This window comes from Musa acuminata, chromosome BXJ2-3 (genome assembly GCF_036884655.1).
Source record: "Musa acuminata AAA Group cultivar baxijiao chromosome BXJ2-3, Cavendish_Baxijiao_AAA, whole genome shotgun sequence".
In the NCBI taxonomy this organism is placed as follows: Eukaryota; Viridiplantae; Streptophyta; class Magnoliopsida; order Zingiberales; family Musaceae; genus Musa; species Musa acuminata.
Genome location: NC_088340.1, coordinates 43,352,414 through 43,380,338, shown reverse-complemented (window position 1 = coordinate 43,380,338; position 27,925 = coordinate 43,352,414). Strand labels below are relative to the sequence as shown.

At 41.1% G+C, this 27,925-nt stretch overlaps 5 protein-coding genes and 1 non-coding gene across 7 annotated transcripts; 3 read left to right on the top strand and 3 right to left on the bottom strand.

The window, feature by feature from the left end:
* The first annotated feature begins 86 nt into the window (after positions 1–86).
* Positions 87–3,701, top strand: LOC135606612 (metal transporter Nramp2-like). The gene is made up of 4 exons (XM_065097660.1): positions 87–680; positions 1,413–1,549; positions 1,637–2,289; positions 3,287–3,701. The coding sequence occupies exons 1-4, from the start codon at positions 124–126 to the stop codon at positions 3,512–3,514; spliced, it is 1,575 nt and encodes a 524-aa protein (XP_064953732.1). The 5' UTR covers positions 87–123; the 3' UTR covers positions 3,515–3,701.
* A 1,420-nt stretch (positions 3,702–5,121) lies between these two features.
* LOC135608482 (protein RBL-like) lies at positions 5,122–9,539 on the top strand. The gene is made up of 5 exons (XM_065101410.1): positions 5,122–5,450; positions 5,616–5,714; positions 7,445–8,535; positions 8,608–8,869; positions 9,184–9,539. Exons 1-5 carry the CDS (start codon positions 5,432–5,434, stop codon positions 9,405–9,407), a joined length of 1,695 nt encoding a protein of 564 aa, XP_064957482.1. The 5' UTR covers positions 5,122–5,431; the 3' UTR covers positions 9,408–9,539.
* Positions 9,540–10,082: 543 nt separating this feature from the next.
* On the bottom strand, positions 10,083–13,629 carry LOC135608481 (uncharacterized). The gene is made up of 2 exons (XM_065101408.1): positions 13,251–13,629; positions 10,083–10,381 (listed from the first exon to the last, which is right to left on the bottom strand). The coding sequence occupies exons 1-2, from the start codon at positions 13,551–13,553 to the stop codon at positions 10,262–10,264; spliced, it is 423 nt and encodes a 140-aa protein (XP_064957480.1). The 5' UTR covers positions 13,554–13,629; the 3' UTR covers positions 10,083–10,261.
* A 1,595-nt stretch (positions 13,630–15,224) lies between these two features.
* Positions 15,225–16,737, bottom strand: LOC135608480 (3-oxo-Delta(4,5)-steroid 5-beta-reductase-like). The gene has a single exon (XM_065101407.1). The coding sequence runs from the start codon at positions 16,660–16,662 to the stop codon at positions 15,436–15,438; it is 1,227 nt and encodes a 408-aa protein (XP_064957479.1). The 5' UTR covers positions 16,663–16,737; the 3' UTR covers positions 15,225–15,435.
* Positions 16,738–19,367: 2,630 nt separating this feature from the next.
* Positions 19,368–25,920, top strand: LOC135608479 (uncharacterized). Of its 2 annotated transcripts, XM_065101406.1 has the most exons (3): positions 19,370–19,639; positions 23,011–23,262; positions 24,708–25,920. In XM_065101406.1, the coding sequence occupies exon 3, from the start codon at positions 24,733–24,735 to the stop codon at positions 25,642–25,644; it is 912 nt and encodes a 303-aa protein (XP_064957478.1). In that variant the 5' UTR covers positions 19,370–19,639; positions 23,011–23,262; positions 24,708–24,732; the 3' UTR covers positions 25,645–25,920. The 2 variants fall into 2 exon arrangements, with proteins under 2 accessions (XP_064957477.1, XP_064957478.1); XM_065101405.1 differs by having other exon boundaries at positions 19,368–19,639; positions 23,011–25,920.
* Positions 25,921–27,590: 1,670 nt separating this feature from the next.
* LOC135608660 (U5 spliceosomal RNA) lies at positions 27,591–27,711 on the bottom strand. The gene has a single exon (XR_010485626.1). It is a non-coding gene; the product is annotated as a U5 spliceosomal RNA (small nuclear RNA).
* Positions 27,712–27,925: the final 214 nt, after the last annotated feature.

Below are 27,925 nucleotides of genomic sequence, written 5' to 3'. Positions count from 1 at the left end.
CGCCACGTTAGTTCACCGGGCACACAATCGTAACTTAAGTCGGGATACGATAGCAGGGCTCCATAAGCTCCTGCGTTCGGCTTCGAAACGACGGACAACGGATACGTCTCTCGGGCATCCGACATGGCGTCCCACGGAAAGGAAGTCGCGGCACCCCTCCTCTCCTCCTCCGGCGCTCATGACTCCGACGATGAGTCCGAGAGAGCGTACGAATCCGACGAGAAGGTGGAGATCTCCACATCCGATGACGAGTTCTCGCCGGCGGCCGGCGCCCTAGACGGACCCCCGCGGCCCTTTTCGTGGCGGAAGCTGTGGCGCTTCATGGGCCCGGGCTTTCTGATGTGCATTGCATTCCTGGATCCTGGGAACCTCGAGGGCGATCTCCAGGCGGGGGCCATCGCGGGGTACTCCCTCCTCTGGCTCCTCCTCTGGGCGACCGCCATGGGGCTCCTCATCCAGCTGCTGTCGGCGAGGCTAGGGGTGGCAACTGGTCGGCACCTGGCAGAGCTCTGCCGAGAGGAGTACCCCCAGTGGGCGCGACTGGCGCTATGGCTGATGGCCGAGACCGCCTTGATCGGTGCCGACATCCAGGAGGTCATCGGGAGCTCCATCGCCATCAAGACACTTAGTGGTGGGGCGATTCCGCTCTGGGTAGGGGTCGTCATCACTGCTTTGGATTGGTGAGATCCGAATTCGTGGTCTTGATGCGGAAAGATTGGTTCTTTTCTACTCATCGATAAAAAAGGCTTGCTTCTTTATGTTCTTTAGCACAGTCTGCTTTGTGTTTGATCAAGTTGTTTCTCGTTTGCCTTTGTTCCATTAGCTTGAATGTGATTGACTTTTATGTCGGATTTCTTTATCTTCGTTCTCTCTTAAATGGTCTACTGATTTGATTATGACTCAGATATAGATTTGTTTATTACGTTGATCTTAGGTTCGTTGCTCGTATTTTGGTCTGGGGGGGGATAATTGTACGTCGCTACTACTCGTCGACCATATCTCTTCTCTCGTTAGTAAATTTGGAAGCTTTTTAATGGATTTTACCTTTCTAAATGGGATTAATGAGAGGTTATTTTTTATTGGTGTCAATTTCTTCCAATAATAACATTTTTCTGTTCGATGTTAAGCTCACTAGCAATATATAATAAATTCCAAGAAGCATGTGTTAATGCTAGTTTATCACATCTCAGATGGATTAGAATTATCTGCTCTATGATCTGGGAAAGAATCTCCTTTTTTTCTGCCAAATTTGAATCTTTTTTACTTGTTTGTTGAAATCATTCTTCTTGTTTCTCTTATTTGAAGTTCATCTATCGTAGTTCAGATGAATCCGATACTTGTTTTGGTACTTCAATTTGAGAAAATCATGACATGGTAACATGTAATTCTTATTTCTCTAATGTTCTTGGCAGCTTCATCTTTTTGTTCCTTGAGAACTATGGCGTGAGGAAACTGGAAGCTTTCTTTGGATTTCTCATTGCTACAATGGCTGTTTCATTCGCCGTAATGTTTGGCCAAACCAAGCCCGATGTGATCGAGCTTCTAATAGGTATCTGGTCTCTGCTGTCTTCTCTCTCAGTTACTCATGCACTGCTGACCATTTCAGCTCCTAAATGATTTAGACTCATCTTGGCAGGTGTCGTAGTACCAAAACTAAGTTCAAGAACCATACGGCAAGCCGTGGGAGTTGTGGGTTGTGTGATCATGCCGTATAATGTTTTCTTGCATTCTGCTCTTGTACAGTCGCGAAAAGTCGATACTCGAAAGGAAAGTCGCATTAGAGAAGCAATCAACTACTATTCCATTGAATGCACTCTTGCTCTCGTTCTTTCGTTCTTGATCAATGTTTGTGTAACCACAGTGTTTGCAAAGGGATTTTATGGCAGCGAGGTAGCAAGGAACATAGGCCTAGAGAATGCTGGTAACTTCTTGCAAGAGAAGTATGGTGGCAAGATCTTTCCTATCCTATACATATGGGGAATTGGGTTATTGGCATCTGGGCAGAGCAGCACCATAGCAGGCACTTATGCTGGACAATTTATCATGGGGGGGTTTCTGAATCTTCGGTTGAAGAAGTGGGTTCGAGCACTGATTACCAGAAGCTGTGCCATTGTTCCCACCATTGTAGTTGCTCTGTTCTTCGACACCGGGGAAGCTACCATGGATATTTTGAATGAGTGGCTTAATGTGCTTCAAGCAATTCAGATACCATTTGCACTAATTCCACTCCTAACACTGGTTTCAAAGGAACAGGTTATGGGAACCTTCAGGATTGGCCGTGTTACTGAAGTAAGTTTCATCATCTTCTTAATAATCTGAAATTTTCAATTCTTTAGTATTTAGTTTTTGCTTTTCTATTTGCAACTTCTCTGGTGTAGATCTGCTGTTTATGGTTCATATTGATGCAAGGAAAAATTGAGGAACTTGCCAAGGATAAAAGCTATGAAGAGTAAATAGAATAGATGTTTGATGCTCCATTACTTTTTCTGATAATTAATTACTATGTGTAAAACCCGATGCGTCAATCTAATGTAGGGTTTGCCAACGGTGGAATCAACTCGGATGCATGTTGAAGTATTATGAGCCATTTCTAGTGGGAGAGGCCTAAGACTATATATAGTGGTCTTTATTGAATCATCCGATTAGTTAGTGCATTATTGTACAAGTAATAGAAAAAAATTAGAAATAGACAGATATTTTTTATCCATATTTCTGATAGGAAAAGGATCACGAGGGCATGATGTACATCATTTAACATAATAGAATTTTCTTCATAAAGAAAAAAAAACTATTTATAGTAGGAAAAGAATCAGAAATAGACATAGATATTTTAAAACAATGTTGGCCTTAGCTTATCGGATACATTACAGTACTTAATTCTCAGTAATTTCATCAACTTCCATGTCATTTACTGTCTCACATCTATATTCTTATTTGTGAATGACTGATCTAAAATTCCTTGATGTGTCTTAAACATCAAACAAGTTTAAGCTTTTCAACTTGGAAACTTTGGGCCTTAGTCATGCCTGTGATTGACTCTAACTCCTTTGCCAGTGTGTGATTTCTCACTGTTTTTTTATTGTTAGTGCATTGATCCCTCATCAGAATACATGTATCAGGTGATGCACTTTCCTTTGATGATCATTGTTGGCACAGAACAGCTATCTCTTAAATATTCTTCACATTTTAATAGGAAAACAACAACAGCAACAACAACAAAGAACTTAGTGTTTTTGTAGATCAATGATCTCCATGCTTCTTATGTTTCATGTATTTTCCAATGCAGGTTGTCACCTGGGTGGTAGTGGCATTTCTGATAAGCATCAATGGTTACCTTCTCCTCAATTTCCTCTCTGCTGAAGTGAATGGCACCCTCATGACTTCCATTCTCTGTGCCGCCCTGGCGATATACGTGTCATTTGTCATCTACCTCATCCTTCAGGGCAGTTCTTTGCATTCTCGGCTTGCCTTGGCTGTCCAGAAAAGCTTCTCCACTGGCAATTCAATGGTGTAGGTTTTGCAACCAAGTCACAGGAAGCAACCTTCACCCAAGAGAAAATGTCATGAAGCTCTGATGTCTTCTCTGATACACGAATCAGTAGCTTCTCGTATTAAAACTAGACTCTGGACTGCATATAGTGTAGATATCTTTTATTGAATTTATTCTCCTATTTCTGAAGCAAAGATTTGAAATCTGTAAATCTCTCTAATTTGGTGGAAAGCTATGCTTGATTTGGTGCAGACAAATTCATGTTGATCAAGCAAACCAATGGTGCTTCTATTCTTTTGTTAGACCCAATGGTGATTAATGTATGAATTGTAATAAGATTTGACATAAGAAATTCACACCTATCCGAGACTATTTTGATCCCACAATCTTAATTATAATTTATTTCTCGTTCGACATGAGAAAAAAGATAAGGACTAGTCAACTCCAACATTATTTATGATTTATATCTTTTAATTATGTTAGATGAGTTGCATAGATTCCATTATATTTTGTAGGTCAAATCTTACTCTTTGATTTTTGACATAAAATAATGATAGTGATCGGGCATATTTTGGCGTAACTTGCACGGCAACCTCCTCATGGTTGACGTGGCACATGTGCGCAAACAAAGTACCTTAGAACTTAGGGTGACAGAAATCGTACCCGTACTGCTTGGATCTATACGAGACAACGTTGCCCTACCTCAAGCCATCCGTGATAATGCAAGATGGTGCCGCATGGCATGGAGTCCTGTAGGTTGGTCCATGTCGTGCAGAAAGCATGGGTTGGCCTCCCTAGGTATCATAGATCATTAACGAGTCTCGTACGATTGATCTTTTGACAAATAAGTATAAAAATTAATCCTCTCCCCACTGACAAAAGGGGCACACATTAAACACCAATATATCACATCCAGCTGACTTAAACTTTAGAGAGGTTAAGTCAGGAATCTCTCTCCCGACATTGATCTTTTCTTAGCATGGAGGAGTAGCAATCGAAGGCCCACCTCGAGTCGATCGGTAAGATGCTCCCCGATCCGACTTAGTTCCCACCACATCATTAGATACTCGTGTGGGCGACCCTGCATCTTCGAGATGAAACCTAACTGTATCGCCTCTTCTACCATAAAGTTAAGTTCCATATCATATAGTATCAAATCGAAATATTAATTTAAATTTGAAAAATAAAATCAAACATTTAATGTTCTAACAAAACAAAAGGGGGAGAAGAATAATCTACTCCAACAATATCAAATTAGCTGATCGATTCACTTTAACTTAAGTTCAATCTTGCCAAAAATCACATAATAAAAAAAAAATAAGAACATACTTATCCATTCACGAAAAGACATAAATTCTCGACAGATGAACAGTATCCGATAAAAATGAGAGCTTTTTTAGGATAAAATTGCCTATTAATCTATCCTAATAATACAGTCAAATATCAGGTTAATACAAAATCCCATCACACTCTCTCTTTCTCTCATCCCATTCCTGCTCGGACTAATCCTTTCTTGGAGGCCGAAACAGCGTTAGGAAGATCATTAGCCGTCCGATCAAATCTGTAATCAAGTGGACGGTCGTGATCGATCTTCTCTGTGTCTTTTATCCATTCCACGCTCCGCCGAGAGGAAGACGAAATCGGGTTAAAGTCGTAATAAAAAGCTAATGGGAATCACAAATAATTATGCAAGGTAGGGTTTTTGGTTCGGTGATTCCGGCGATCCAGGGAGCCTTTTCGAGTTCTTCCGTGGGGAGCGCTGCTCGATTCCGGCTTCGATCCGCCCCTCTTTGGTAGAAGCAAGCGTCCTCGACCGGGCTCTCTTCTCCCTTGTGTTCGGTGCGATCGGGGAGGGGAAATGTCCGCCTCGAGATGATGCGGTAGGGGAACCCCTGTTTGCTGAGATTTCGGTTTATTTCCTTGCTCCGAAGGCCGAACGACATGAATGCCCCAATAATCGGTGGGTTTTCTTATCCAGATTCTTCCTTTTGCTTCTTTTTCTGAGATAAAAGATCCGCTTTTTCCTCTGCTTCTCTTGTTTTTTCTTTCAATCTGAAGAAATTTGAGGTTTTTCAAGAGCTAAATTTGATTTTTTGGGTGGTGTTGGGTGTTTGGATGGGTGAAGATCCGTTGCAGGGTGATTTCCCGGAAGTAATCGAGGAGTTTTTGCAGCATGGGAACATGAAATGTATCGCCTTCAATCGCCGGGGAACTCTTCTTGCTGGTACCATCAGTCTTCCACTTTTTCCTTTTTCGATTACCTCATTTTCCCTGCGATTGCATAAATTTGTAAAAGAGCCGATTTTGATATGTTGGAAACAGTTCTGACGGAGCGAATAGACAATCATATGTTTTGTTCGTCATGAGCAAAGGTTTTGTCCTCTTTTATTCTACAATAATGTCTGTTGAGTAAGGCAACTAAGCTCAAGCCTAGTTTATGTCTATTCAGATGAAACTTGGGAAAAAGAGGGAGAGTGAGAAATCTGACATTCTGGAAGGTTTTCTGCTGCTAATGCTGTCATTGATCCTTGATCAACTATGTTTCTTTTTTTAAAATTCTAGTGATAGTATACACGAGTATTAACCGAGGATTGGCCCATTTTGTTCGTTTAGTTTCTCATAGAAGAAGAGTTGTAACTTTAATAGGATGAAAAGTGAATTTGTGTCAAGCTGTTCTTTTCCAGCTACATCTGCATGGCATAGTTGCAATGAGAAATAAGTATAATTTTGGCCATCTGTTGGATTTTTCATAAAAAAACATATTTTGATTGGAATGATTTGAGAATTCTGGTTTGCCTTCCCTCATGACACCAAGTGGTGCCACCATTTCATCCTTTCTTTATAACATCTGAGAATATTAGTGTTTGTTGTGACCTTAGCTCATGGAAAGTTGGAACAGGCGGCTTAATGATTCTCACTCATCCCTTTTAACTAATCTTTCCATGTTTTGCTTTGCCTTTAACAGACTTCTCTGAACATCTTGGGATGTCCACCTGCCTCTTTGTTCATCAACAAATTCTCTTGGCATCACAATCATTCAAATTTTTGTGGCCTGACTCTCTTTCAAATCATACCATCTTCTTTGGTTTCACCAAAGATTACTTGTTTGTGTAAATGTTCATGTTATTTTCTGGTAGTCTCCTTTATTGGTGGATTTATTATGCCAAATTGTACACATCAAGGTTCAACTTTTGAACTTTCTTAGCCTGATTATCTTGGAACTTAGAGGATCTTCATTCGTGCTCTCTCTCTCTCTCTCTTGTAGCAGGAGCATTTTTATTTGAGTTATATAACTACTGCTAGAGCATAGGTATAATAAATGACTGAATCCATATCTCATGACCCACTCTAAGCAATCACAAAGGGGAAACATTCTCTGGGCACAAAATTCCTCCCTCATTGACCCAACTTTATGTTTGACCTTTCTGCTGGCGTCATTGCTCATGCAAGGATTCGTAAGACGATCTTCTTGGACCTGATTTATGGTGAGGCATTTAAGCAGCTGTTTTCTTTCCACAAACAGTACAAATATTAGGTGGAACCTGTGTGGATAAATGATTCCCCTTTTATTTACTAGAAGCAAACACAAGAGAAGAATGAATTCTGACAATAGTTGGTTGCATTTGCTTTTTTTCTTTTACTTTTTTCTTCTTTCCGTACTTTCTTTCAGAAGATAACTTACTGTGACCGTGCTTCCAATGTCATTATTGCCACCGTTTTCATTTTATGAACACCTAGCTGTTCGTACCTTGTTGGTTCCTATGTCACACCTGAATGAAATTTACGTATGATGATTGAGTTATATCCTTAAGTTTCTATTATAATCATGCAGTTTATATTTCATGTTGATTTATTTTATCTTTTATTTTGCTTATATATTATTGTTAACAAGATCTTGCACTTGGTTTTAGTGACTTTTGGTCTAAAAGAATGCATCCTGTTTGTCTGGTTTAGCTGGCTGTGCCAATGGGAGCTGTGTCATTTGGGACTTCGAGACTAGGGGGGTTGCCAAGGAGCTTCGTGATAAAGCTTGTGTAGCACCTATTACAAGTGTTTGCTGGTCCAAGTATGGTCACTATTTACTTGCTTCTGCTACTGACAAGTCGTTGACACTTTGGAATGTCACGAATGGGGAGAAGATCACACATATAACATTGCAGCAAACTACTCTACATGCACGCCTTCACCCAGGATCTTGCACTCCGTCGCTCTGCTTGGCTTGTCCCCTTTCTTCTGCGCCTATTCTTGTTGATCTGAACAATGGAAGCTCCACTGTTCTGCCCGTTTCAGGAACGGATAATACAAATGGAAATGCTGTTTCTCATCCTCGCAATAAATTTTCTGATGGTTCGCTGCCTTTCACTCCAACTGCAGCAACTTTTGACAAACATGGAGATCTGATCTACCTGGGAAACTCCAAAGGGGAGATACTAATTGTTGATTCAAAGAACATTAGGGTAAATGCACTAATACCTATTCCTGGGGGTTCTGTTGTCAAAGATATTGTTTTTAGTAGGAACGGGCAGTATCTGCTCACAAATTCTAATGATCGAGTCATTAGAGTCTATGAGAACCTTCTACCAACAAAGGGTGCTGCAAAGGAACTTGAAATAATGAGTGACACTGACGATAAATTTCCCAGGATAGAGAAGTTGAAAGAAGTAGGCACCAAGTGTCTGCGCTTATCTCGAGAGTTCCAGGATGCTGTGACAAAGATACAATGGAAAGCACCTTGTTTTAGTGGTGATGGTGAATGGGTCATAGGTGCTTCTGCTAGCAAAGGGGAGCACAAGCTGTACATTTGGGATAGGGCCGGCCATCTTGTGAAAATCCTTGAAGGCCCTAAAGAAGCTCTTATTGATCTTGCTTGGCACCCTCTTCGCCCCTTGGTCGTCTCGGTTTCGGTTGCTGGCTTGGTGTATATATGGGCCAAAGACTACACAGAGAACTGGAGTGCATTTGCTCCTGATTTTAAAGAACTTGAAGAGAATGAAGAGTATGTGGAGAGAGAGGACGAATTTGATCTAATGCCTGAATCAGAGAAGGTACAAAACACCCATCTTGGTTCATGTGTTAACCTGTTACGATTAGATGCGCCTGAAAATGCTTATTTGCAGGTGAAAGAGTTGGTGATTAATCAAGATGAGGAGGTTGACATTTTAACAGTGGAGAAAGATTCAGCGTTCAGCGACTCGGATGCATCACAGGAAGAACTGTGCTTCTTGCCTGCAGTCCCTTTGCCAGACGTTCCTGAACAACAAGACAAGTGTCTTGGGAGTTCATTGAAGTTAGGGGACAGCAATCATACTGGTTCACCATTTTCAGTGGAAGCAGCACAGAATGGTCAGGCCATTCTTCCTGCTTCAAGCCCGCTCGAAGGTAATAATATCCTTTAGTCGCAGGTTCTTTTCTCATCTAGTAGCCCCAATAAATGAATGCATCTCTCTCCATCTGTTAGGTATAAATTACGATTTAGGTGGGGTATTTTTTTTCCCTTTATCTTAAGTTCTTATGGAGACAAGATGGTAATTTTTTAAAAAAAATTACATGAAGTTGAATCTGGTCTGACTGAACAATGTTGCAATCGGAACAAGAACTATACTCAATCCACAATTTAGTAATCAAATTTCGGAATGATGAGACTGAATGAAACAACTGTTGTTCTGAGTCAAGTGTGATTGTTTCTTATGCAGTGGTAGGTAATTCGACGCCCGAAGAGGCAGTTGGGACTGCAGGAATGAAGCGGAAGCGGAAGCCGTCGGCAAAAGGGATGGAGTTGCAGGCGGAGAAGGGCCGAAAACCTCAAACGAAGAACAAACCCTCCGGTAAGCTGTCGAAACCAAAGAGCAGAAGTGGGGATGGGATCGACACGAATGGCTCTGTACATGAGGATGATGTAACTGATGAGTACCTTTGAACTGTTTTAAGCTAATCTCCAATTTTTTTCTCTCTTTGAAGCTCTCTCTGTACTAGCATTCTCTGATTAGTGTTTTTAAGATTCATGCAAAAATCTGATGGACGGTAGGGATGTCTTATCTTTTCCTAACAATTAATTGATTGATCTGGAATGGTTTATGTGGCCATCTTCATCCTCATGCCATCATATATACCACAACAATAACAAAATCCTATATACCATAATAATAAGATCATGAGAGATACTTCATAAACTCTCCAAAAATTTCATTTTTGGCCTAATTCAGCTACCAACAGACGTGGTATGGTTCGATCGGTTAGGTCGACCCGACCGGGTTGGTTGAGGTTTTGCTCCTTCGAATTCCACAACCCACAACACACATCGAATATACCAGCACTACTCATGAGTTCCAAGTATAGGTATTTCAATATAAATACACATCGAATATATCAGTAAAGACATTTAAGTTTCAAATTTAGAACGGAATCAGAATCATCATTGCTCGATTTGGAATCGCCAAACCGTTAAGTTTCAAATTTAGAACAGAATCAGAATCACCATTGATCAGAACAATTTGATTCTGGCTCGATTCGGAATCGCCAAACCATTAGACCCAGTTCGGCTACTTTAGTAGCTCAAATGGGGAATAAGAAAACATCAAAAAAAGAAAAGACGAGAGACAAATAGTTCAACCACTACAAGTTCGTGTCTACAAATCTATAGCAGATAAAGGGCAAAACATTAAGCTGTCTTTTCTAGATCAATCAAGAAGCTGATGCTAAGCAGCACAGCATCGCGATGTCAAGATTATAACATATTGTTAAATATGGAGATGTTCATGCCCACATAAGATTTCACTTTGCAAAGTGAGGATTAAGCAGTCCTGAGATCTCCAAGAAACCAACACGATCCCTTCCTCCGAACACCTTCTTTAGCTTCTCATCGCACACTACTATCCGCTTGTTTTCTGGATCCTGCAGAAAGGATTTTACAGCAACTGTTCAGTAGTTGAAGTCACTTAAGACTGAGATTCGCAAAACGATTCACAATGTAGAAATTTAGGGACGACAAGTTGCTTCCAGCAGTAACATTGGTTTACATTTCCAAGAAATACCGACATGAAGTGTATGTTCTGTTAGGTTGCTGGTACTGATGGATGTGTTTCACAATTATCCTGTTTTCAATTCTCCAAACTTCAAAATACATTCTTTAAGACATCAAATATACTTTTCACAGCATACTCATGCATTTATACACACAAATGCAGAAAAAAAAACACATTTCAACACGTTCCTTAAAATTGCAATGTAGAATGGACAATGGGTTGGAATGGATATGATCACGAATAAATATACAAATTAAGAGTAAAAGAATATACCTTTGTCGATCATAAAAGACCTGGTTAGGAGAAGCAATTCCCAACATAGACATGTTGTTCATACTGACTTAAATGATTTATTCAAAGTATCACCAGTACATAAAGTGAAATGTTTTCCAGAAAGCACATGACAACCATTGGTATCCAAAACACAAGCATGACACAGCAAACAGTTTGAAGTGTCCACCTATATATCCTCAGGACGCTTCGCCAGTATTCAACCAATATAATGCAGGATTATATCTCAAACAGTACACGATAGAAGCATATTAAAAAAGTATCATCATAAAGGATTACATGGATTAGTAAAATATTAGTGTCGAATCTATTGCCTACATTGTTTCTATTTTGACAAGAGGAATGGAAGTTAACATACTACGGTAATATGAGGCAAAGGCCAGATTGTCAAATCACAGGATAGTACATGTGCAAGTGTGCAACCAACATAGGCTAAGATGCATGAACATGTATATGTTCAGAGTACCGAGAAAAGATATGATCACAGAAATTCAATACTTTTAAAAAAACGAAATTTAGCCAACAAAATGCAATATGATAAATTGGCACAGAGTTCGGCAAAAGTATCTTGTCATATTGTGAATTAAAAGGCTGCTCAAAGTATTATTGTAGTAGAACTTCAAGGATGTTCTCAAAGTATCTATTAGAAGATTATCAATATCATCGGTTAAAGCGCTGTGAAAGTAACAACACTAGAACTTTGTCCGGTAAGGGAACCTGGAAGTCAAACAAAACGAAGAAAAGGCTAAAAGCCAGAGGTGCAGTTTACATCAATCTAGGATGAGATCATGAGACGGGCATTGCAGTAGGTTATACTCATGACAAACTTCATAAATGCAAATATTAAAACAAGAAAAGTCTTATGCAGGTTACATAAATCAAGATGATGGTTCGACTACAAAAGGCTACATAGTTAACAGATACACAAGGATGAAAGAAGGGTATTAGATAACTAAGAAGGGAACTTAATAATCATGACAACCATAATGGAAGAACAGGTGTAGGCCAAATCAGAGAGGATCTAAAAAGCCAGAAATTCTAACGGTGCAGGCAAAAGAAGGAATGACTGGATTATTGGTTCATGACCTCACATCGATAATTATGGGCCTGTAAAAAGAAAAAGGCAAACTTGTGTTAATTTTGTCACCCATAACTCTTTTCCGGCATGCCTCAATGTGTTCTCTACTATCCTTAAAACTTACATATATCTTTAGGACCCATCAACCTTAAGCAAGTATATATGTTCATCGGCATCATCATTATGCTTTACGAGGATATCATGCTATGTTCATTCAAGATTATAAGAATCAAAATCGTAAATCTTCTCATACACTAGTTTTAGGGCAAACCCCATTCGGTGTCCTCTCAAAGGACAACAGATTCATGAATCTCATGCTGTAAAAGACTCCTCTTTTAAAGCCAACATACCATGTTTTTAGTAGAAATGCTTTGATGACAGTGATCGTCGTTGGATACTAATTACAATTTGAGAATGAACAGACAACACATCCCCTAAGAAATTATAGAAACATAAATCAAACTCCTGAGTCCATAATATCACGGACTTAGCTGGAATTGTCTAAGTCATGAGGCACCCTTACGGTCAAGACACGAACTTAGCTTAAGTTGTCTAAGTCGCGAAATACCCTTACGCCAACTTCTCGAACTTAACTGGGATTGCCCAAGTCTTGACGCGCCTTTACGATATGCATCCGCAAAGATCAACCAATTTGCAACCTCACTCTGGTCCCGAAGGACCTGTAAAAGAGAAAGTGGATTAATTCGAAGAACGAGCGATGGACAAGTCCCGATGTCTCGTGAAGAGAGAAGCTTTACAAGCAATTCAACGAGCACCTTGCGTGCATAAGAGAAAACAGAGAAAAAAAAAAAACAAAAACTTTAGAGGGTTAAACGAATAGCTGCAAGTCCACAAACAGCTACTCATAGGGTGTCGGATGTGAAGGCAAGTTCCCGTCAAGAAAACGTGCGAATTTATGAAGATTGTTCAACGCTCAATACTATACCGAAGCCTCATCCCCCAAGGTGCCACCTGGGTGGTTCCAGGGTACTGAGATGGCTGACGTTTCGCATGCGGTAGATGGCGGCTGCAGAAAACAGCCCGTGGCACACGAAAACGAAACCATTTTGGGCTGTTTTGCTCAGTGCGGTGAGCAATCGTACTATAACGTTGCAACCTGTTCAAACTTATATTTTTACAAGCAAAAGAACACAAAATCAAGGTAAAATATACTGCCGGGCATTTGTACATGTAAACAAAAACGACTAACAGTTCATTGAATGAAGTTATTACGGGTGCACGCCGATCGTTCGTGACAGTAAGTTCTGAGTGAAGGTATTGCCTCTATAACATGTGAACGAGAAATAATAGTAAACGGTTCAAATATCTTCCAGATGACAACGATCATAAGTGAAGGATAAAAGAGGACCTGAAGATTGTTCTCCTTGATGTAAGCCCATATCTTCTTGAGGGCTTGCGTCCGCGGGATCTCCGCCTCGCCCACCACCGCCTGGAGCTCGGGGGACACTGGCCTGGGCTTGGTGATGCCCCTCGGTCGCCGCTTCCCCGTCGCATCCGGCGCCGCCTCCACGGCCGCGTGCGAATCCGCGGCGACCGCCCACCTTCTTGGCGGCGCGAAGCTGGGGAGAAGCACAGCCCGGCGGGGGAGCGCGGCGGCAGACGCCCCGTCGCCGATGGTGAATGCGGGGAGGAAGCCGATCGACGCCGCCATGGTCGGATCTCCGGTACACGCCGAAGCGAGGGTTTTGGGGGAAACGAGAGGATCCGAATGGAGGGAGCGTGAACCGAGGCGAGTGGAGATAAGAGTGGAGAGCTTCTTCCTCCAGATCGAGGAAGATCTGGAACCGTTCGATTGAAATCGTACGAAGATAAGAGGTCCAATGGGTAGATCAAATAATCGTACCATTGAAATCGTCCGTTAGCCTGGCGTTGTATCCGTTATATCAAATGATACTTTAAGATTTGTGCATTGCGAATCTTGCAGTCCAACTGTGCTGTAGCAGTTCAGAATACGTTGGCATAGTTTAATTTGCTTTACCAATAAAATTAAATAAAATTAACTTATAAGGATTGGATGAGTATATTATATTAATTTTAGCTTAAATATATTTATTAATAATTTAGATCAAATTAAGTTATTAGTCAGTTAACTCATTAGACTGGTTAGTGATATATCCGCTCATATGATTAAAATATTAAAGTATATAATATTAGATTCTATATATCTAAAATATTGAAGTACATAATATTGGTTTCTACATATGACAAGTTAGGTCATGTTAGGAAATGTTTTGGCTCCCAAATATCTCTCATGTAAACATGGATGACAATATTTCATGAATAGAAGTGGCTTTTATTGAACTGCATGATGTACTCACCAAATGTTGGATGATCAGTTGTCTCATATCTTTGCAACAAAGGCATGTGCATGTCTACTATAATTTGGAGAATATTTCCTTCTCTCTGGCCAAGATATGAGTGCAGCAAAATTGCTAAAGATGGATGGCAACATAGTAAGGTTCACTTTCTTCCTGTTTATCAAAATTTATTCACATACATAATCAAGGCTGAATTGTTGGAAAACATAAGTTGAAATCCTGTAGCAATTTATCACATCAATACAAGAGCAGTATAAAAGGCTAACAAGTAGAGAGGAAAGAGTGGTTCTTAAAAATTAGGAACCACATACACCAGTTCTAGCTGGATATGCCCTTTTCCACATAAAAAACCAATGAAAATTCATATCTGTATGCAGGACTTCTGACCTGAAATTGTTTTCTCTTCTTTTGATACCTCCAGTCCTAAAATATGCAGACATGTCCAGACCAAATATTTGTTTTCAGTGGCAAGGTATGTGGCAATACCTTGCTCACCAATCCTTGATTTGAATACTCAACAATCCTTCAACAATATACTAGAGATGACCAGTTCTGCTAACAGTGCAAGGGATTGTAAGATCCCCAGTCAAGACATGATGAACTTACAAGGATTCAGTCTTATAGCAGGAAGAACATACATAGTAGGAATAATGGGGTTTAATGTTCTGACAAGAATGGTTTAATGTTGGAACAACAGGAAAGTGTCTGGATCCATTCAAGAAAAATAACAAAGATTGAATGAATAAATTAAAATAAAAGTAGAATATGCTTCCAGATGTAGAATATGCTCAGATGTAGGTACTTGTGTTAAGAAACTGGATTTCAACTGATAAAGACAAACTATCTTTCCTCATATTCATCCTCAGAGAAGAACAGATTAACTTCTCTATAACCATGAAAACAACTCCAGTGTTTGTGCAATGTAAATATCTCCAAATACATGTTCTAATGAATGCTGCAAACCATAATTTTTCTTCAGAATATATATAATAAAAACAAACACAGTCCTTTAAAGCAGATTGCCAATTTTATTGTGGACTCAGTTTGAATCATTTCATTTGTAGTGATACATTATTCACACTACAAGCTTCCCATGGCACAACAACAAACAAGTGCAAGAAGTAGATGACGAACAAGCAAGAGATGGAAGTACTGGCAAATCACAGTGTATAGAGGGGAAAGAGAACATTATAGCAAGCACAAGTAAAAGAGGCATCAGGGAACGACCTTGTAAGCCCTCAGCTTGTCGATCCAAGTGTTGAAGGAAGTTACCGAGTTCCGGAATCCCAAGAACCCGTGCTCCTTGCTCTTGTTCATGTTGTCAAGGTGCTCAAACTCCAAGCCGAGCACGGCATCAGCGTACCACCAGTTCCCGACCTCGTCCAACGCCGTCGGCACGAGCTCGTTCTCCTGCACGATGTCCTCCCACACGGCTTCCTTCCCCTTCATCGCATCCTCCAGCTTGAACCGACCGTCGTAGCCCGTGTAGCCAACCGCCGGGACGCCGAACTGCTCCGCGAGCACCGGCCAGAGGTGCTTCCACTTGAACACGTCGCCGTTGCTGCAATTGAACGCTTCGTTCTTGGCGTAGGGGTCGACGGCGGCCCAGATCTGGTGCTCGGCGACAAGGTCGGCGTCCGACGCGTCGCTGAACCCGTACCACGCCTCCTCGCTGCCGAACCAGCGGAGGGGCACGCCCTCCTTGCGGCAGATTGAGGCGTAGACGCACAGTGAGCATACCAGGTTCATAAGGCTACAGGGGGAGAAGCCGAAGATGGTGGTGGGGCGGTGAACGGACCACGTGACGGCGCGCTCTTTCTTGGCCAATTCCTCGAGCAGGACGTCCTCGAGTTCGTAATAGAAGTTGGGGATGGCAAGGCGGGGTGTGTCCTCGGGGAAGGGAGGGTCGTGGCGCGGCCCCACCTCAGCGACAACTCCGCCGGCTGGTCCGTAGGGGCCAAGGTAGTGGTTGCGGCCGGTCTGAAGGCAGACGTGCTGGAGGTTGGGGGCGGCAGGGAGGACAGCGTCAAGGACGTTGCGGAGCATGGCGGCGTTAGTAGCTCGGGTCTCCGCCGCCGTGGATCGGCGACACCAAGCGGCGTAGAAGATGTGGGTAACGTCGCCAAGCGGGGAAAGCTTGGCGAGGGCGTCAGCAGGGTCGGCGACGTCGCAGGGAACGTGCACGACGGGAAGACCTACACCGTCTGCGATGTTGGGGGAGAGAAGAGAGGGGCGCGGGGGTCGGCGGGAGACGCCGTATACCTTCCATGGACCGCCGGGGGTGTCTGCGAGGGGGAGGATATCATAGAGGCTGGAACCCACGATGCCAGTGGCGCCGACGACGAGGGCCACGCTCTGGTACCTGGCGGCGGGAGCGTCGGCGTCATCCCCCGTCGTCTTCTTCTTCGCGGCGCCGATGGCGCCGGCCCACCACCAGCTCATGGCGATGCGTCTCGAGTTCAATTCGCTGGAGAGAGAGAGAGAGAGAGAGAGAGAGAGATTGATGATGACGGCTTTACGCTGATTTTAGTTATAGAGATTTCGAAGCTTAGCGTTATGCGAGGGAGGTCAGTTATACTCTTCCCTGCTAATCTACTCATACTCAAGCACGTACCTTAGATGATCATGTGGGCTCCTTGATGGTAGCAAATCATGACGCTGGTAGCACGAAAGTGTTATTCGTTGAGTACGAAAAGAATTTTTGATAATAGCAATAATAGGCTTTAGATAAACCGGAGGAGGGGCACCATATGTAAATATGGTCGGTAATGCTAAGAAATGACGTGGAGAATAAGGCGGAAAAAAGAGGTCGGATTGTTATTGAGTTATCCCTTAGTTGGCTATTTTGACTTGAAAGTTTGGTCAGACTCCGTTTAATTAATATTTTCCCTTCTTTTTGTAATAAAAAATAAAAAAATACTTTAAATAAATATGGATTTCTGTGCAAATCATGGCATGTGAGATTATATATGGGACACCTTGGCAGGTGAGCGAGATGGAAATCGCTGAGCTGTCCGATGGAGAACGACAGCCGAGAGAGGAAGAGGTGGATAAGGTTAAAAGGTGGCACTTAGTTGGAAGAAGACGTGGAAGATGTACTTTCTTTTAATTTTTGTATAGTTGCTTTTATATATATATATATATATATATATATACACACGAAAGTGGAGGAGACGTGATGTGCAATCAATGTTGATGCAGCTGCATATGCTAAGACGTGGTTGATTTACGATAGGCGGGGGTATGACACTTAGACGATACGTGTCACGACTCGAGTCTAATAAGTCAACTGATCAATAACTTCATTTTGGTCCTTGCAATCACGGATCAAAATATTCAAGTGGGAGGTTAACGTAATACACTCATTAAGCCCTTATAAGCTAATCATACACATTGCCCACTTCCGATGTGGGATTAACGGGATGTTACAATACGTTACACACATGGTTGGTGCGTTAGACAAAACCAATCTCGTAATATAAGCAATGCGACACCGGAGAGGATGTCGAGTAAATCACACACAGTTTTGATGATCAAATTAGTTCGACATCATCGTTACTATGATTTGATGTATGATCTTATGAATTTATTAATGATTGAATGTTATACATAATTATTATTTTTTATATTTATTATAGCTATAATTCAACAATCATCGAGTTCATTGAACACTCCTATTAAATCATGTGATAATGTTTAATTGGACAAGGTATATTACACTGATTATATTCTAATTTAAGTTATCGATCAATAAAAAAAATTAATTATGATATAATTTTTTATTAGAATGATGAGAGAGATTATTCTAATTGCTTATCTTAAATTTTTTGTTTTCATCTATAAATAAATAATATTTTTTATTAATTATATATAGAAGAAAAATTATAGAAATACTCTTATTTTTCCTTGGTCTATATTTTATTTTTATAATTATAATAAGAATAGGAAAAATATAAAAAGAGAGAAAATGAGACTCTAATTCTTATTATAAATCGCTTCCTTCGCATTTGTAAATTATAAGAAATATATTTTGAATTATATGGAGAAATATGTATCATAAATTTAATATATTATTTTTTAATATAATATATTATTATTAAGTTTTTTTTTTATAATAATAATATGATTATAATTTTTATACTTACAATCCCAATATATTTTTTTCAACATCTTAGATTGAACCTTATAGCTAGATGGACTCAAAAGTGAATCTCAATTGGTTCCAAACACAACTCATACAATCAATCATAATTTGACTTAACAATTCCTCTAATTATTTGATACATTGATCTAAAATAGACTCTAAATTGGATTAGCTTCGAACCTATCCCATGCTGTTTTGGACAATACTTAAAAATGTAACATTAAGCATGTGTAATTACGTTAGATATGGTATGTTAAACTTTATGTACATTTCTATAGTTAAATGTTAAGGAAATCAGAGCCAATTCGATCTGTTTTCTTGAAGAACCAACTATTCATTGAGCTGGAAGTAGTTACTACTACTGGTTAGGAGCAGTATATGTCATGATAAGGAGTTTTCGACGAGAAAGAGTACGTAACATGACTTACACATCAGCAAAAGTAAATCTGTCGAGCCGATTCAGGTTCATGTTGGGTGCACGAATTTGAGCTAATTTGAGCTAATCGGAACCAATTCGATCCCTTTTCTCGAAGGACAATGCAATATGACAACACCAACTATTCATTGAGCTGGAAACTACTTATTAGGAGTAGTACATATCATGATAAGGAGTTTTCAACGAGAAAGAGTACATGTCATGATCGACACATCAGCAAAAGGAAATATATCGAGCCGATTCAGGTTCATGTTGGGCGCACAAATTTGAGCTAATTCTCGGTACTTAGTCGTGTCGGGGTTACACCCGATCGAACCCAACTCTAGAAATCGGAGCCAATTCGATCCGTTTTATCGAACGACAATGCAATATGATAACACTAACTATTCGTTGAGCTGGAAGTGGTTACTAATGGTTAGGAGTTGTATATATCATGATAAAGAGTTATCGACGAGAAAGAGTACATATCATAACCGACACAGCAAAAGGAAATCTGCCGAGCCGATTCAGGTTCGTGTTGGGCGCACGAATTTGAGCTAATTCGGTCAGTCGCGTCGGGGTTACACCCGATCGAACCCAACTCTCGCACCGTTGGTGACCGGCCACTGCCTCGCACGACTAGGAACGCATATCCGCCTCCTTGCCGCCCTCCACTCCGTCACGCGAAACCCCCTCCCCTTTCGCAGCGAGGCTTAGAGGTCGATTTGCCCGCAAGGAGTCATTGGTTCTCGGTAGCTTCGATGGCGTCGGTGTTAGGCTTGGTAGGAATTCTTGGCCATCGTTTTCTGTCTCAGCATTCGGCGTTGGATGTGGGTTTGGAGTTGAATGGGGTTTCGGAGGTAATTCTCTTCTCCTTCTTGTTCCTTTTCTTGCATTTTATCTTTTTGCAGATAGTTGAAAAAGTGGGTTTCTGCTTGAATTGGGGTACCATGGCAAGGTGGAAAGAAGAGCTTCCTGAGAACAACTAACAAAAGTAATTGATGAGAGAATTGGGTGATCGGGAGGTGTTCTCTTGTCATCTTAATGATTCAGATTTTAGGGTTTTGAGGTTGATGCGCTACGTAGTGTCGATTAATAGGGTTTAGATGTATAGCCTGGTGAAAGATCTTGGGTTGTGCAATCTGATGAATTAAGTTAGCAGGACTCGTTTCTTTTCTCAGAGGGCCTCGATCGATTTCAGGAAAACAAAGAGTGTGGATAAAAAGGAAAGGAAAAGATATGCGGGAGGCAGTACTTGAAAAGACATTGGACTATTGATCTTAGAGTTTTTAGTGTCATAGGTGAGTTTTTTTGTCATTGAAAAGAAAACTCTAGATCCTTCCTTGTTCATAGTATAAATTATCTCGTCTTCACCCTTCCACATATATACACTTAGTTTACCCATTTTATGGATGATCTCTTCAGCTTTTGCTTGTTATAAGCACTTGGCCATGCTCCAACAAAGCAAAGGAGATTCATGATCCATTATGTTATATTATGTTATAGGAATTGTCGTTGACATCGTGGTTAGCTCGACGTGGTTCTGACCCGTGTGTGCAGGGATGTCCGAAGTATGGCCGAGGTGGAAACGCCGAGTTCCCAGGGTGTCACCTGCGTGAAGACTAAGGTCAGGAGAGGTTTCCCGACTCGGTCCCTTCGACGCCTAAGTTAGTAACCCCTCGGTGAGTGAGTGTCAACACGAGTGGTAAAAAAGTAATCTCCATGGTAATTGTACTAAAAGTGAGTTTTTATATCTGTCAGTAGAGGGGCAGAATATTCTGTTGGGAGGCAGCCTTTAATCATCTCTAACAACCTATCTTTATCCTTTTGTCCACATAAGCAATAAGGGAAGAGGTAGTCCACAATTGCCTGCTTTAGACTCGCGTCCCCATGGGCAGACAAAGGGGAGGCAAGTTTTACTCTCGAGGCTGACTAAGCTATTACATCGGTAGCCACATGTTGGATAGTGATTGGTCGATGATACTCTCCCTATTACATCATCTAGGAGAAAATTTTATTAACTACCTTATGAGCTCAAGTTTTAACTAGTAAAGTAAAAATAAACTTACAAGAACAACAATAAAGTTGTAAGCCTCAATTATTTGGGATCAACTACATGAATCTTTTGTCGCCGCCATCGCCATCTATAAAAAACTATATGTTTAATTAAGTTATGAGTATTTAGATCTTTATTTATAGTTTCTATTAAGGTCTTTTAGATCTTCCTCTATATTTTTTTCGTACCACTAATGATAATTATTTCACCACTTCTAACTATCACATTCGTTAAAGATGCAGACATTTTGTTTCTCATTCCACAAAGATTGCTAGTGACATTTCTAAGGAGGCAGCAAAGGTTAAAGATGCATGTCGTTTTCTAGTATGAGTATAAAGGCACTGCATGGGTAAAATTTATTAAGTTAATCTTGGAAGAGAACTGATTATCACCTTACGAAGGGTAGTAAGTTATTCATTAGAGATCATCATCTGAAAAGTATGATGATAAATGTAATTGCTATAGAAGCTTAGGATCTTTCTACATCACCCATTCAAGGATTAATGCTATTTTTTTATGTTAGCTAAATTTAGTATCCGAAAGAGAGCAGCAAAAAAAATGGTGGGGATCACGAGACAAAATTCAAATTTCTAAACAATGAATGATTACTGAAAAATACTAGCTTCAAAATTCTAAAGCAGTTTAAAATATTTATTCACATTTTACGGTCTTCAAGAAACGCTTCGCAGATTTTAGATCTAGGATGAAGAGAAGGGATGGCAAAAGTAATATGCTTTATGCCTGTCAATATGTCTTCCAAAAGAAGAAACATTTAATATGTTGATCGTCATTCTAGTTATCAATTATTCAGGCATAAAATATGATTTAAAAAAATAAATTAAATATGATTTCTATAGCTGGAAATGGTGCTGTAGCAGTAGACTGGAGGAAATAGTCGCCCGAGTTATAGTTGAACTAGAGCAGAGTTTGTTAAAAAATTGAGATGTTGGGTAGTCAACTATAATGACTATTAGGTTAGAAAGACAAAAAAGTTAAGATGGGGAAAGCCAGAACTTTTTCTCTGCAGACAAAAGACTGTTAATACTTTGCAAAGTAAAATAATTGAAAATCATCTCCAATGGAAGGGTAACAATTGTAGTGTACCAACAACTAAGTTATAGCAGTACAAGAATCCAGTTAGCCATAATAGGAACAAGCACATACCCACAGTTCACCAGGAAAGCAGTACTGGTTAGTCAGATAGAGAGGTTAAGTTTTGCAGGGCAAGCAGGCAATTTTGTTAATTATTTTGTAAAGATGCTTGGTAGTAAACCAAGGAGCAGTAGTTTGCTTTTTATTCCTACAGGTGCATGTTTTTGTAAGATTCTAGAACTGGTTAGTGGTGGAGTCTTTACACAATGACTGATATGAGAACAATTGTTACATTACTTATGTGATAGACATGATCAGAATCAATCTAACCAAATACTAAATACATCAACTTTGATGTGCCATAGGTCATCATCGTGTCAAATTAACAGAAATTAGTCGGTTTACACCCACTCACACACAAACTTGAATCAACTGCACCTCTTTGTTCCCTGCACTGTGAGAGAGAACATTCTTTTAGTGCTCTGCTGCACCTACTAAGAGGCCCAATATTCTTTCTTTTACTCTCTAGTTCAACTCAAGCTGCACACTCTTTTCTTCCCAAATGACAAAGAGGATTCAGCTTCATATATTCTTGAGGCATCCCGATTATGTACTTATATTCTGATAGTGGGGAACAGTTTGCTACTGGAAATTGTTTTGTGTGACCAAGCTAGTGTTGCTGGATGCATGTATCGTATTATACTTGAGAGGCACCTTAAATGATAGATAATCAAACATGTTCATCCACATTCTTTGTGTTGTTTCTACATAAATTTTTATTCTATAGTTATAGTATATTATCTATCCCTGTCAGGATAAACTCTGAATGTGATGGATGATAAAGTAGCTCCTTGGCAATCTGGATGATCAAATTTAAGTCACAAAAATAATCTTTCTCTTTGTAGAATTAAGGCCACAGAAATGAATTCTTACCAAATCTCACAGTAGTGGAAGATGAATCACCACGCCACCCCTTTTTCAGTATTTCAGGCCCATGTATACCTCTTTTAACTTAGGTCAGGTGTTCTTGTTCTTCGTTCAACTATTAATCCATGGATTTTTTTCGTTTTCAAATATCTACAGGGATGCCCCTGCATATCTTTGGCCTGGGAATAGGTCAGCATCGCTTGCTTGGTATCTTATTTGATATTGCCAAAATTTCATATGAGAAGGCTGAGGCTGCCTAGTGGGATTTGGTCTTGGTTGGGGCTTTGGTAGTCAATCGTCTGTAAGTACCTGTCCTCAAAAGTCACTTTCCGGGGCTTCCAATTTGGTAACAAGGTAATCAGATACACAGCAGCAGTGCCATCAGATTCCTCAAAGCGCGCTCAACAGGTTCAAGTTTCACTTCACTTGCAAATCCTGTTTTCCTGCTATTTAACTGCTTAATTGTTCTATGATCAGATTCCTTGTGATTTATCATTAATTACTTAGTTCTTAGCCCGTCGCAGTTGATAGATCCTTTTTCTGATATTGAGAAAAATTGCATGAAAAACAAAAGACTGAATATTGGAGGTCACAATCACTCAAATTCCAAGATTTGTTTGGGAGCGAAATATCTGACCCAAATTAATATATCATGCATTGCAACATATTGTTGCTTTTTAGTCTTAGTATTACATTATTATTATCAGTGAATCATGTAATTTTATTAGTCAAACTCGAGCCTGATCCAACTTCATTTTAACATGCATGAGATGCCTAGTGAGTCCTTGTCCAATTCTCCCATGCAGAAACCTCATCACACTAGAGCAATTATTATCCAAAAAGTTGCCATCTTCCTCAATGATTTCTCCATCCGTAGTGCCACCAAAATATCACCATAAACTGTCCACCACTATGGGGGATTTCTCATGGTGGATTTGTGCATGCACACTTCTGCTTTACCAGGCAGAACAGCTAAACATTGCACCCATTTGTCAAGAAATGGTAGCCTGTCATGTTCTGGGCAGCCTAAAAGTTTGATCTGGGCACTGGAACATAATGAAAGCACCAGTATCTACATCTACCAAGTTGTTTGCTTTACTTCCAAAAATACTTGCATGACAGCACAACTTAGCTTCACCAAGCCATTACATGGTGTATATGATGCCCTCATAGCATCTTCCACCTCACAATTCTTTCCAGTGGCTAACCTCCAAAACCTCCAGCATCACATCCTCCATGACACCTCAGTGAAACCCCAAAAGACTCATACCTCCATGCATGAATCACCTTTCTGGTCAGGTTAAGATCCAACATTGGACCCCACTACAGAGGCCCGACTGCTTCACAAGCTCATCCTAATTGCAAGTGTGAGTGTGATTCAAGTGTTGTCTGTGAGAGGCAATGGATGTAGTTGACATGGATAAACTCTTTCTCCCTCTGGAGTGGAGTTTAGTGACAGAGGCATTCAGTAACTGAAGAACATCAAAACCAGTCTGGTCTCTCTTCAATTACAAGTTTCCAAAGAGCTGCTGTCCCACCTGCCCCCCATGGCATCTACAGGAACATGGAGAGACTGGAAAGGAGATTAAAAAGACCATCCAACTTGACATAGATCTTCTTTTTCTCATAGATTTTTTTTCTCCTGAGGCCAACCTATCAATTGGTACTCTATCCATTAACTACTTCCACTGCCCAAAATCCATGCCACATGAAGTAGTTTCTTTAGGCTGCTTGTAGGGGAGGCACGCAAGGGCCCGCCCACAAGCCTACACAACGGGAATGTCTCAAGCATCGGAATTCCCTCTTCCAGTCTCCATCGCCTCCTATAAATCTCCAACCTTCCTTTCCTCCAGAGAAAAGGTTGAAGAAGCCCAAGCAATGACAATGGCAGTGGCAGCACAAGAGAAATGGGAGGAAGCCTTTGAGGAAGAAGAGGAGGCCTTGTCGCTCTCTGGCCTCCAGGTGGCCGTCGACAAAGATGACGACGGTGAGTGCAAGTCTAGTGATGCGGAGGAGGACTTCGAGTTCCGGATATCGGTGGCGGGAGGTCTCCTTTCCAATGCCGCGGAGACCGACATGTGCGCCGCCGATGAAGTGTTCTTCCAAGGCCAGATTCTTCCACTGCGGCCCTCCATCGGCTCCTGTAAACCGAGCTGGAGCAGGTCGAGGTCCGACTCCTTCGACCAGTACTCATCTACCATTCTTGGCTTGGGCTTCAACTGTGCAAGCCGGAGTAGCAGCAGCAGCAGGAGCAGTAGCAGCTGCATCAGCAGGAGCCATTCATCAAACAGTCACTCGAGCAGCACCAGCGAGCACCCGCGGGTGTCACTTCCCGGCAACTTCTGCGCCCGTCCGAGTCCTACGCCGCAGGTTCGCGTCCTTAGGAAGGCGAGCGCGGGCCGGAGGAGCACGAGCTCAGCGCCGCCAGGGTGGGGTATCTTTCGGCTGGGCATCGCCAAGGCCCCCGAGATCGAATTGTACGACATGATGTCGCGAAGGTCGAACAGCTGCGGTGTCAGCAGCAGGAAGAGCGACGCGGAGGCCAAACAAGCGAAGAAGGCATCGAGAGGTACAAGAATCGAGGCAAATGTCCAAAAGAAGGCACCGCCGCGGCCCGGCGGTCGTGGGTTCAGCTGCAAGTGCTCGTCGGATGCGCTGGAGCCAATAGCCATACCAACAAAGAAGAAAAAGGAGGAGACGATGAGCTTAAAGAGGGGTGAAACCGTGCGCAGGAGTAGGGTGTTTGAATGGCTGGAGGATCTTTCCATTGCAAAGGGAACATGGAGTTGAGGTGGTGATGGTGAAGAAAAGACTGGTCTTTGCCTTGTCCATCAGCTGGTCCTCCTCCTCCTTTCTTGTGGTTCTGTCATATCATGCTTAAGATGAGCCTTTCTTTCTTGAGAGGCTTTGATGATGATGATGATGGTGGGGATGGAATGGAAAGGGAACTATGGGTGTTTTGCCTGGGTACATAACCCACACAAGCCTTTACAAAAGCTTGTGGTTTTCCTTCTTTCAAGAACAAGAAAAATTAAAGCTTCAAGGAAAAGTTTGATGGTTTTCTAATCCATATTTGTCCCTTAATTCTTTCACTCGATCTTCAATATCTGTTTGTGACATAGCAACAATAGAAGGTATTTATCTCCATTCATATAGCTTGGTCATTTCTCAGCTCTCTTTGTGGAGATCTGGTGTGTCTAATTAAAGAGAATAGGAGAGGACAGATAAATCAGGTCCACTAACTGCAATCCGAGTTACTAGATCTCACGTTTCAGTATCTAAGACATAATCTGACATGTTAGCACGTATTTAATTCAAGCAAGCATCAGTGGAGGTCATCATATTTATACTGCATTCTTGCTCTTCAACCAGGAGGAATGCTTGTATCATGACCATTTAGAACTTAACTGATGTCCTAAATGAGCCAATACTATGACTCAATCATAAATATCTGTTTACTTGGACATGGTTGTGGAATTCAAAGGAAATTAGTCCAGCAATGCATTTAGTACCAAAAGAAATCTCAAAGAAGGTTTGTCTGCACATGCTTTCCCACTGCTCGCATGGTATCAGCTCTTCACCAAGATTCTTCAGCATATCATGCAAACACTAAGAAAAGACCTGTCACAAGTTCTTACAAGGAGTTCAGAGGGGTAAAAAGAGTCAGCAATCAAGTGAAAACAAAAGGAAGGGTAATAAGCTTTGCAACACAGAAAATAAATTGGATGGGTGTAAGGGAAAGTTGCAGTGTGTCCTTTGTCCTTTAGTTTGGATACAAAGCGGCATGAAAGAGTCTCATGTGGAGCAGCCTGTGTCTTGAGCTTTGGAAGGTAATGCTTGGATGCAGTATATGCTGTCAAATTCTGTGTATGTGGACACATTGTAATGAGCAATGAATCAAACTCATCCAAATCAATCTGGCATTCAAGTGGAGAACATTCTTGATCTGGAGGGGCCAAGATCAGGTGATATGTTATCTTGTGTTCTCCTTGACTGGGTTTTCTTGTATTTGGTCTCGTTGCTATGGTCCTAAGCTTCTGCAGCTTTCAAGTGATGAGCTGTAGCAGAGCATTCAATCAATGGACAAAAGGAATCTTTGGAACATGAAGCATCAAATTGTTTTCAGTGGATGCTCCCTTGTGTTTCTGACCACTACTCACTGGCTATTTTGAGAAGACAAGTTCTGCTGTCTCAGATTGGTTGCAGTGGATGCTCTCTTGTGTTTCTGAGCACTCACTGGCTGTCTTCTTTGAAGCCCAGATAAATCTCCAATCTGAATCGAGTTGGAATTCATCAACAACTGTCCAACTAAGCTCAATTTTTAAGGCAGATAGATCACCAAAATAATGACTGAATCAGGGAAAAGCTTACAAATTGATAAATTGCTTTGTTGTTGGCATGGCAAAAATGTCTGCTACTATCAAATTTCTCTCTTTATAATGAAGAAGACGTACTTTGAAGAACAACATAATCTTGTGGAAGACACATCTGCTGCTGCAACAATAGGCAGGATTTCTATTTTGGACAGAATGACTTGAAACTGTTGTCAGTAATCAAATCTTCCGCAAAATCCTGTCACAAGGAAACCAAATTGTGCCATAAGAAAGCCAAATAGATATATATTCCACATCAATATATGAGATGAGAATGCAAACGAAAACAAAGCCAACGAACCATCAGCTCTATTACAACGTTACATGTCCACTGGTCATTAGTTTAGTTTAAGCTTTGTTGGGACCCCTCTCTAAAAGAGAAGAATCCCTCCAAAAATTGGCGTATGCTACTTTATGTGGCGCGCACACGGTATTCTTTAGTAAAAGGCGAAAGAATAGTTCGCTCTGTGCTCACCACGCAGCTGCGTGATTTTTGTTGATGAACATTCCGCTCATTATATAGCGGGTTTGGCCGAGCAGTCCTCTGAACTGAGCAATGTGGGACTAAAAAACCCCGACTCTTAGCCCTCTTCCAAGTAGTAGCGAAACCTGCTTCTCAACTGTGCTTGTCAATGTGTTCGATGCGTCTCCAAGTAGTAGCGAAACCTACTTCTCGACTATGCTCGTCAATGTGTTCG

Excerpts from the sequence above, each read along its gene's own strand:
- LOC135608479 (XM_065101405.1), top strand. The coding sequence starts at position 24,634 with ATGTCTCAAGCATCGGAATTCCCTCTTCCAGTCTCCATCGCCTCCTAT.
- LOC135608480 (XM_065101407.1), bottom strand. The coding sequence starts at position 16,662 with ATGAGCTGGTGGTGGGCCGGCGCCATCGGCGCCGCGAAGAAGAAGACG.
- LOC135608482 (XM_065101410.1), top strand. Across the intron at positions 5,715-7,444 it reads CCGGGGAACTCTTCTTGCTG|CTGGCTGTGCCAATGGGAGC; the intron begins GTACCATCAGTC and ends TGTCTGGTTTAG. Across the intron at positions 8,870-9,183 it reads TGCTTCAAGCCCGCTCGAAG|TGGTAGGTAATTCGACGCCC; the intron begins GTAATAATATCC and ends TTTCTTATGCAG.
- LOC135606612 (XM_065097660.1), top strand. The coding sequence starts at position 124 with ATGGCGTCCCACGGAAAGGAAGTCGCGGCACCCCTCCTCTCCTCCTCC. Across the intron at positions 681-1,412 it reads GTCATCACTGCTTTGGATTG|CTTCATCTTTTTGTTCCTTG; the intron begins GTGAGATCCGAA and ends TGTTCTTGGCAG. Across the intron at positions 2,290-3,286 it reads GGATTGGCCGTGTTACTGAA|GTTGTCACCTGGGTGGTAGT; the intron begins GTAAGTTTCATC and ends TTTCCAATGCAG.
- LOC135608481 (XM_065101408.1), bottom strand. The coding sequence starts at position 13,553 with ATGGCGGCGTCGATCGGCTTCCTCCCCGCATTCACCATCGGCGACGGG. Across the intron at positions 10,382-13,250 it reads TCAAGGAGAACAATCTTCAG|GATCCAGAAAACAAGCGGAT; the intron begins GTCCTCTTTTAT and ends TCCTTTCTGCAG.